Raw genomic sequence first — 10,830 nt, forward strand, 5'->3', positions numbered from 1 at the left:
TATTGCCTCATTTTCATGGAAAAGATAATGTTGAGGCTTATCTAGATTGGAAAAGGAAGGTCGAGCAAATCTATGCTTGCCACCAAGTTAGTGAGGAAAGAAAAGTCTCTTTGGCAACCCTAAGCTTTCAAGGGTATGCCATGTATTGGTCGACTACAATAGCCAAAGAGAGGCTGAGACATAATGATCCTCCAATTGAATATTGGAATGACCTCAAATCTGCCCTTAGGAGGAGACACGTTTCCTCCTCCTATAATAGAGAATTCATGGATAAACTCTAAAGATTGCAACAAAGGTCTATGACTATGAAAGAGTATAGACAAAAGATAGAGCTATATATGATGAGGGCAGGAATAGTTGAGGCAGAGGAAATCACCTTGGCAAGATTTTTGAGTGTTTTGATATAAGAGATAGGGTTGAACTACTTACCTTAAAGAGATTTGAATGACCTTGTTCAAATGTGTATAAAGGTAGAACAACAAAGTTTAAGAAAATCCTCTTCAACAAGAGCTCAAGTTCAACCCACTTTGAAAAGAAAAGTTTTAAAGAAAAAGAGTCATTCAAGTCTCTAGCCAAGATTGTGGAAAAACCTAAACAAGAAACTTCTTCACACACTCGCACTAGTGACATTAAGTGCTTCAAGTGTCTAGGAAGGGGTCACATAGTTGCTCAATGCCCCACCAAGAGAACCATTATCATGAGGGGCATTGACACATACAACAGTGAAAGTGAAACCCCCTTGTCGCAACCGGAACCGCGACGGGACGACGATCCAAAAAAGAAACGGGTTTTAAACAGAGATTTGGAGTCGCCACCATAGTTTATTATGGAAAACTATGGAAAAACCTCAAAATGATAAAGCACGGTCCACGAAAACCATATTCTGGGTTCGGGAGTCGGTTACGTGTAGGGAAGGTGTTAGCACCCTACAACGCCTGCCCTAAGGCAGTACCTTTAACTAAATGCGCGAATATGATGTGGTTTTCAAAATGTTTAACTATCCCCTAAAATAAAATTATAAATAAACAAAATATATTTTTTAGTTTTTTGGGCCCGACAAGGATTGACCTTGCTCCTACGTATTCTCATTCAAAATGAGAAATCAGGGTTACGTAGTTCTAGCTAAAAGATTGTTTGTTGTTTGGAAAAGCAGATGTTTTTAATTCTTGGAGATTTTATATTTTTAATATTTTCGAGAAAAAGAAGGTAACGAGTACTAGGCCGACGCGAACGGTCGCACGAGTACTCATTCCTTTAAAATGATATTTAAATACTTTTAATTATTTTTGAAAAGAGAGATAACGATATTAAGCACTAGGCCGATGCGAACGATCACACGAGCACTCATACTGTTATCTGCTTATTTAGGAAGACTTGAGAGCATTGAGTGCTAGGCTGATGCGGGCGATCGCACGAGCACTCATACCGTTATTTACTTATTTAGGAAGACTTGAGAGTATTGAGTGCTAGGCTGATGCGGGCGATCGCACGAGCACTCGTACCCTCGTTTAATATTACGTAAATAAGAGAGAAAAAGTATTGAACACTAGGACGATGCGAACGATCACACGAGTGTTCAACCTTTAAACGTATTTTTGAAATTTTATTTAAGAAAAGAAGAAAAAAGGTTTTTAGCACAAGGACGACGCGAGCGGTCACACGTGTACTTAACCTTCAAAACGTATTTTTTATGTAAATTTATTTAAGGAAGAAGAAAAAGGTTTTTAGCACAAGGACGACGCGAGCGGTCACACGTGTGCTTAAACCTTTAAAACATCTTTTTGAAAATTTATTTAAGGAAGAAGAAGAGGTTTTTAGCACAAGGACGACGCGAGCGGTCACACGTGTGCTTAAACCTTTAAAACATATTTTTGAAATTTATTTAAGGAAGAAGAAGAGGTTTTTAGCACAAGGACGACGCGAGCGGTCACACGTGTGCTTAAACCTTTAAAACGTATTTTTGAAATTTTATTTAAGAAAAGAAGAAAAGGTTTTTAGCACAAGGACGACGCGAGCGGTCACCGTGCGCTTTAAACCTTTAGAACTTTTCTTGTAATTTTCTATTTTATATGTGTATATAAGTAAAATTATTATATATATATTTTGAAATAAGTGGATAAAATAAAGTAATAAAATAAAAATGAAATGAAATAAGATAAATAAAAAGGCAAATGAATAATTAAATAAAAATAAAATGATGTCTAACGGTCAGCCGAAAAGCTTGGATAACGAACGGTCCGTGGTAAAGGCCGAACGTACGTTGGGAAAAGACTCAGAGTCACGAGCGCTCGTTGGGGAGAGTTGACGAACGTTGGGAACGAAGGCTGAATAACGAACGCTCGTTGAAGAGATGACGAACGGACGTTGAGAAATTGAGGCTGTGACGAACGCTCGTTATTGAATGACGAACGAACGTTCAACAATGGAAGCTTAAAGACGAACGCTCATTGTTTGAAACTACGAACGGACGTTCAAAAATGGAAGCTTAAGGACGAACGTTCGTTATTGAAATGACGAACGGTCATTCAAAAATGGAAGCTTAAGGACGAACGTTCTTTATTGACATGACGAACGGACGTTCAGATATGGAAGCTTAAGGACGAACGCTCGTTGTTTGAAACGACGAACGGACGTTCAAAAATGGAAGCATTAGGACGAACGTTCATTATTGACATGACGAACGGACGTTCAGATATGGAAGCTTAAGGACGAACGTTCGTTATTGACATGACGAACGGACGTTCAGATATGGAAGCTTAAGGACGAACGTTCGTTAGTGACATGACGAACGGACGTTCAAAAATGGAAGCTTAAGGACGAACGTTCGTTATTGACATGACGAACGGACGTTCAGAAATGGAAGCTTAAGGACGAACGTTCGTTAGTGACATGACGAACGGACGTTCAAAAATGGAAGCTTAAGGACGAACGTTCGTTAAGGCTTAAGGTTAACGAACGCTCATTCCTTTAGCTAATGAGCGCTCATTCGTTTGGATAACGAACGTTCGTTATTGAAATGGCGGACGGACGTAAAGGCTTAAGGTTAACGAACGCTCATTTCTTTAGCTAACGAGCGCTCATTCGTTTGGATAACGAACGTTCGTTAGGGAGAAGGATGAGCGAACGGTCGAAAAGGCTTAAGTTTAACGGGCGCTCGTTCACTTTGATAACGAGCGTTCGTGTTGTGGAGATGGCGAACGAGCGTTCCAAAAGAGGCCCAAGGCTCCCGGACGTACGCTCATTTCTGGGCCAGGCCCAGTGGAATGATTTCTAACCTAGAATTTTCTAGGGGTTCAGGAGGTTCATCCTCATTCTCACTCCTTCAAGCCGATTTGCACCTTCTCCAGAGATTCAAGGTTTCTTGTTCAATCACCACAACTGATCACCACCTCTGCCATGGCCGACCACCGTCACCTCAAACAGAACGCGCCTTGGCTTCACCGGCGACCCCTTCGCAGCACCAGAACCACCGTCAGCCAAGACACCAGCGATTCTCAGGGATGGTTTTCCTCCGTCTTCATCTCCGATCCGCTCGTGCCATCCTCATCCATCAACATCCACTTCACCATTGCTAAAACCTCCACGACGAGCATGCACTGTCACGATGATGTCCCTCCCCATGCCTATACTCATCCACCTCCTCGGCCACCCACACGGTCACCATCACCTACCAGGACGACTTTAGCGATGCCACTGCCACCACCACACAGCAGACTACTACTTCCAAACCGCCCACCACGAAACAAATCAGCTACTCTCTTCCTCCCATTCGAGGATTTTCTCGAAGGCCGAATGCCCCCCTGCAACACCATTTTTCCCTCTCTGCATCCCCTAATTTTTATTGTTTATTGATTGATTTTAATGTTGATTGAATCTTGTCCATTTGGTATCGGAAACGATGAGTGCGTAGTGTGCATATGAGCATGAGTGGGATAGATGATTCTGTGACAATGGTATATGGGCTGGCGAGACAGGGGTGCATGGAGTTTATGCAGTAAACATACATGATGAGTCTGGATGTACAGATGAAACAGAGACTTACCTGCTGCTATCGTTCTCTGCGTAGCCGGTGATCTCCTCTCGCCGGTGCCGGTGCCAATGCTGACTCTGGATGATGATTCCAGATAATGGTCTTCTCGTGTGCACTCTTTTCCCCTCTTTTCTCTCTCTGATCAAAACCCAATTCTGCTCCCCAAAATCTTGGAATTATTCTCTTGTAACAACCTGGTCTCCCCTGCTGAGACACGTTTCTTCTCCCATTTCCCACGTTTTCTCCCTTTTTTCTATTTTTTTTACTTTTTCCAATTTTATTTTATTTATTTTTTACTTTATTTTTAATTTTAATTTTATTTTTCAATTTTTTAATTATTTTGATTAATTAACACTATTAAAACAAATTGAAAATAAGAAATAAAATAGAAAAAATTAAAAGCAAAAAATCTAAATACAAAAAAAAAATAAAAATAAAATAAAAGCCAATAAAAACACATTGTTTCAACCCGGACAAAATTGGGTGTTGACAGCTGCCCCTCTTTACTTAGATATTACTAAATAATATGAAAATTTAATCTTTTCGTATTATTTAAGTAAAGCTAAGTAAAGATAAAGACACTAATTTTGTCTGGGTTTCAATCATGAAAGAAAACGAACAAAATAATTCAAGTCACGATGTTAAATGACCAATGTCAAGTAAAATATCAGTAACAAAAACTAAAACCTGGATTTGACCATTGCCTCGCAGAGGGCCAAACTCACAGAACAGAAATTTAAATCCGACCATTGCCATGCAGAGGGTCGATACTAGAAAATTAAAACCTGGATTTGACCATTGCCTCGCAGAGGGCCAAACTCACAGAACAGAAATTTAAATCCGACCATTGCCACGCAGAGGGTCGATAACAGAAAATTAAAACCTGGATTTGACCATTGACTCGCAGAGGGCCAAACTCACAGAACAAAAATTTAAATCCGACCATTGCCACGCAGAGGGTCGATAACAGAAAATTAAAACCTGGATTTGACCATTGCCTCGCAGAGGGCCAAACTCACAGAACAAAAATTTAAATCCGACCATTGCCATGCAGAGGGTCGATAACAGACAACTAAAACCTGGATTTGACCATTGCCATGCAGAGGGTCAAACTCACAGAACAAAAATTTAAATCCGACCATTGCCACGCAGAGGGTCGATAACAGAAAATTAAAACCTGGATTTGACCATTGCCACGCAGAGGGTCAAACTCACAGAACGAAAATTTGAATCCGACCATTGCCATGCAGAGGGTCGATAACAGACAACTAAAACCTGGATTTGACCATTGCCACGCAGAGGGTCAAACTCACAGAACGGAAATTTGAATCCGACCATCGCCATGCAGAGGGTCGATAACAGACAACTAAAACCTGGATTTGACCATTGCCACGCAGAGGGTCAAACTCACAGAACGGAAATTTGAATCCGACCATTGCCATGCAGAGGGCCGATAACAGAGGAGAAAAACTTGAATTCGACCGTTGCCACGCAGAGGGTCAACAATACAGAGCAACGAGCTGAAATTGACCATTGCCGAGCAGATGGCCAGTAATACAACAACGAGATGGGATTAGACCATTGCTTAGCAGAGGGCCATAAAGCGAAAACTGGATTCGACCAATGCCTTGCAGAGGGCCAATATCGTAGGAGAAAAACTTGAATTCGACCATTGCGAAGCAGAGAGTCGGTATCGCAGAAGAAAACTTGGATTTGAAACTTTCTGAAACGTTGGTAAACACTTAGCAAATGTTGTATTAACCTTTTCACAACTTCTCTTGTGCCTAAAGGATTTTTCAAACAAAATACCTTGCTTATTATGAAATGTATGATGTAATGTCATGAGGGTGCATGAATGAATAAACACATGAAACCTTTGTTTGTTTTTTTTTTTTTTTTTTTTTTTTTTTTTTTTTTTTTTCTTGCCACTCTCTCTTAATTAGACTGCCCATGTTTGAAACTCATTGTCAACATTGTCATCAAACCTAATGTACGTTCAAAACGTAATCATAAAATGTCAGGAGACATTGAGCCCTCTAATGAGAAAGAGAAGGGTGTAACCATGAGTTCAAGTTCTCTTTATCGCTTCCTGCAATCCAATTTGGCCTAAACCCGAGAAGGTGAGGGAAAAATAGGGACGAGAAGTAGATAGCTGAATGATTGTATGTGGAGCTAACATTTGTGTTCTCCTTATCTTGGGAGATATGGTTAACATAGAAACATGTAGGGCCCACAAGACTGCCCCAATTTTGTTGTGCACCAAAAGTACGATTTGGGGAGGTGAAAAGGTTTGGGTAGGAAGGATTGCCCCAGTTGAGGATTCCTTCTTGACACGACGATTGACGGGGAGACTTTACATTGTATTTTCACTTTTCATTTTCAATGTCCTTTCTTTTCTTCTAGTGATGTTATCAGTCACCACATCATTCCTTCCCAGAGTTAAGTTCGTAAGAAAGACCAGGACAAACAATCTTCAGTCGGTGTGGACTTTAATCGGCTTGTAACGTGGCTAAAAGGCAAACGAGTTAAGAAAGAAATGGATAATGAAAGCTCAAATAAGTGTTTAACGGCTAAACCAATTTAACAATAATCATCTGCAAAGTGCTGAGTCAACCAGTTTCTAAGAGTTTAAAACTCTGGACATTCTATTATTATTTTCCATTCATTCCTTTACTTTCTTTCTTTCCCTTTTGGTCACTTGTTTTGTTTCCTCTGTTGTAGCCTTCCTTTTTTTGCTTTTTTTTTATTTATTTATTTATTTTTTTTTTTTACAACAATTTTCTCATTGATTTTGGATGTCCTTAATGTATCTTTTAGGTTAATGTTGATATGCAAATGACCCTTGTCTAGGGTGATGAAAAATGATTACGACTTACGGCTCAAAGTGGGTGCAATTGATTAAACCTCTTTTATCATTTGGATAAAGAAAAACGGCCACACGTCATCCTGAAGCTTGCTTGACTTGCTTTCCACAACCTTAACCATGAGACGAAATTCTATAGCGGTTGACACATCGACTTCATTCATTTTTTTTTCGGTTTGTTTTTTTTTCTTTTTGCTCCCCGATCACGGATCATTGAGCATGGGCACAATGATGACAACTGCCCCAGTGTTATATCCACGACAATCTTTTGTTTTGAAGGGAAATGAAAAGGTTAGGGGTTCACGCAATAAGAAAGCGGATGCTTTAACGAGAAATGAACATAGGTTACCCCCGAAACTCTGAATTAGGAGAAGACTCTGCATCTTTGCCATTTCTAGTTATTGTGTTTTTTTTTTTTTTTTTTTTTTTTTGAACGTACTATGCCCTAGACAACCTAATTGACAATGAATTCAACATGTGCATTTTTATTCTCTCCTTTTTTAGTCTTTCACGACATCCCTCAGGAACGAGCTGGTGCCCACCGAATATACCCGTGATGCTTTTACTCATGTGTACTTAATTATCATTACCTTTATTTTCCTTTATTTACCTAAAAGCTCAGCGCGACATGCAATATTTCAAGAAGCGTGCAAACAAAAATTATGAATGAAACCATGCAGTATTTATTGAATGAAATAACGCAGAGTACAACAAACTTTAAAGATCATGTCAATATCCCTTAATATTGATCCCCTATCACGGAATCATCATGTGTAAAACTTTTTGACTGCACCCGAATTAACCGGTAATGGTAACTCCTCTCCATCCTTCCTTGTGAGAATTAGTGCCCCACCAGAAAATGCCTTCTTCACTACGAATGGCCCTTCATAATTCGGGGTCCATTTGCCTCTATGATCCTTTTGTACAGGCAAGATCATCTTCAACACCAGCTCACCTTCGTGGAATTCTCTGGGATGCACCCTTTTGTCGAATGCATTTTTCATTCTTCTTAGTTCTTCGCTTGACTGGAAGGTATTCCGGTTTAAGTGGGAGCTTGTGTTGCACAATATTGGTATCCAAACTTGGCATGTCATTGTAGGACCAAGCGAACACATCCTTAAACTCCTTCAATACCGCTTGCAACCCTTTCCTCACTTCCTTTTTCATGCCAGTACCGATTTTTACTTCCTTTCTCTTCTTCCTCCCCCAGTTGAGTACTTCAACCTCTTCCAGATGGGGTTTTATCTCTTTAGACTCTTGTTCCACTAATCTCAAGAGCTCTGGAGAGGGTTCCGGATTATCTTCATAATCATCTTCCGTATTATCGATAGGGTGTTCAAAATTAGGAATATCGACATTGTTATTTTCAAAACTTTCATTGTCACATCTGCATTATTTAAATTTATGAAAAAACAAAAGGAATAAATAAAAAAAAAGAAAAAAAAAGATGACTAATGCGAAATGATGATAAAAACAAACACGATTCGATTATCACGCTGAGCACAAAACTAAACGTCAACCCGTAAGTCATGAATCCTAAAGCCCCGGGTGAAGCTATAGGATTAATTAAAACTATTACATTTTATTCAAATTAAGCATCACGGGTAAACTCAGAGTTCCAATTGTTGAGTGGTGCATCTGGGGAGCCGGCCCGCACGAAACTTGAGCATTCAAAGCTATCTTCATCCTCCATGGCTGTTATATGGCCCGTGTTGATCCAACCAGCACTACGAAATTTTTCCCTGATGTCACGAATACGAATCTTTTCCACCCTGGGTTCACACCTTTCTACACGAGCTAGACCGCACTCTCTCCTTTCTTCCATCAGCCTTCTCGTTTTGTAAGGAAAGGGAGACAGCGCCCGGATGATGACAGACGACTTTTCTTCAGCCTCTGGCGCAAGGGTGGTTCTAGTGAAATGGATCACCAACGGCTCAGGCAGAGTTACGTCGGATTCTCCACCAATCTGTGTAAACACTTCCCCCTCCTTATCCTTGTAGCATACTTGCATCAAACCCCGATCCAGCAGGTCTTGCAAAACATACTCAAATTCACCACATTCCTCAATAGAGTGCCCATCATCCGGATGAAGCGCGCATGTTACATCCTCGTCATAATCACCTTTTAAAAGGCCCACCTTTATCAGCGCCTTGAAGATAAACTTTCTGGAACTTCGGATTCCACCCGCGTCCCTTATCAACTCATATTTGCCATCCTCGATGGCATTCGTCGAGGCACTCCCGTGCCCAGAAAGTGGGTTAGTCTCAATGCTGGGTTTATCTTCTTGAAACTTTAACCACCCAGAGTCGATTAGAGTCTGTACTTTGTGTTTAAAAGCCAGACACCTCTCAGTTGAGTGACCAACACCTCCCCCATGGTAACTACATTTGGCCTCTGCATCATAACCCCTGGGATACGGAGGTTGCATGGGCTTCATTGGACAAATAGCAACCAAACCCCTTTGGACGAGTTGGGGTAACAATTCTGTGTAAGTTGTAGGGATAGGGGTGAAATTAACAAATTGGTTCCTTCTTGGGTAAGTATTTTGGCCCGCATTCTGATTTGGACCTGCAATTGCCCCAGCCCTCCAAGTATCAGTTGGGAGCAATGGCGGTTGATAATACCCTTGTTGTTGTTGAGGCCTGGCTTGATGAGCGAACGCCGCATTAGCTGCAAGAGGGGGTTGCCCCAAGTATGGTCGGAAGCTATGAGCGGGAGCTTGACCTCTCCATACAGGCATTGCTGATGCCGCATGCACATCCCCTTCCTTCTTCTTTCCCGCATTGAAGTTGGTTTTTTTGTAATTTGCAGTTGCGGGCGAACTGTATGCAATTTTCCCACTTTTAACCCCAATTTCTATCCTTTTGCCTATTATAATAATATCAGCGAAATTGGCAGACACGTTCCCGACCATGTGCTCGTAAAATGGTGGCTGGAGAGTGTTCACAAACATTTCCACCATTTCTCTATCATACAAAGGTGGTTCGACTTGTGCAGCTAACTCTCTCCACCGTTGGGCATATTCCTTGAAAGTTTCGTTGTCCTTCTTTGACATATTTTGCAGCTGTAAACGATCTGGTGCAACATGGGTATTGTATATGTACTGCTTCACAAAAGCATCAGCCAAGTCCGCCCAACAACGAATTCGAGCCGGCTCCAAATGGGTATACCAATTTAATGCCACTCCAGCCAAACTATCTTGAAAAACATGAATGAGCAGCTGCTCATCATAAGCATATGCAGCCATCTTTCTGCAAAACATGGTTAGATGGTTCTTTGGGCATGTATTTCCCTTATACTTCTCAAAATCTGGCGCCTTGAACTTATGTGGAATTTTGACGCCAGGAACCAAGCTCAATCTAGCAACATCTCCGAATCCATAACTTTCATACCCCTCCACAGCCCTCAATCTTGCCTCTAGGCTCTCAAGTTTATCCTTTGCCCCATCAACATTACTAATTACCCCCTGAAACGAGGTATGTGGTGCAGCCCCTGTAGAAAAGCCCTCTCCGGTAATCACAGGCGGCACCGGAGTTACTCGTATTCCATCAGACATGCCTGCATGCATTCCTTCATTTATCATGGGTGCGGACATTGCAACAGGTCCCTGAATACTGATTGGCGGTACGTTGGCAGTGGTAGGGAAAGAGAATGAAGTCTGCTCCCCTTCTGTGTATTCTCCCACCGGTGGGGTGTAACCTGGAGGTAATCCATACATTGGGAACGGAACAGATTGGCTCCCAGAACTGAACACCGGAGGGTAATAATGAGCACTTCCCTCAACTTGCGCAGGCGTCGCCCCTCCCGTAGTCTTTAGGGCTTCGAGAGCCGCCAAAATCTGGGCCATCTGATCCTTCAACTGGTTGACATCGGCCTTAATAGATTCGTGTGACTGCTCCCAATTCTCCATGACCTTTGAGTTAGCTCTGGTCCTGTA

General features: G+C 41.4%; 1 protein-coding gene across 1 annotated transcript; it reads right to left on the bottom strand.

Annotated features, from left to right (window-relative positions):
- Positions 1-8,484: 8,484 nt before the first annotated feature.
- LOC148195074 (uncharacterized) lies at positions 8,485-10,476 on the bottom strand. The gene is made up of 2 exons (XM_088095076.1): positions 10,432-10,476; positions 8,485-10,359 (listed from the first exon to the last, which is right to left on the bottom strand). Exons 1-2 carry the CDS (start codon positions 10,474-10,476, stop codon positions 8,485-8,487), a joined length of 1,920 nt encoding a protein of 639 aa, XP_087951202.1.
- Between the last annotated feature and the right edge of the window lie 354 nt (positions 10,477-10,830).

This window comes from Vigna umbellata, chromosome 7 (genome assembly GCF_029865625.1).
Source record: "Vigna umbellata cultivar VRB3 chromosome 7, Vumbellata_1.0, whole genome shotgun sequence".
Lineage (NCBI taxonomy): Eukaryota > Viridiplantae > Streptophyta > Magnoliopsida > Fabales > Fabaceae > Vigna > Vigna umbellata.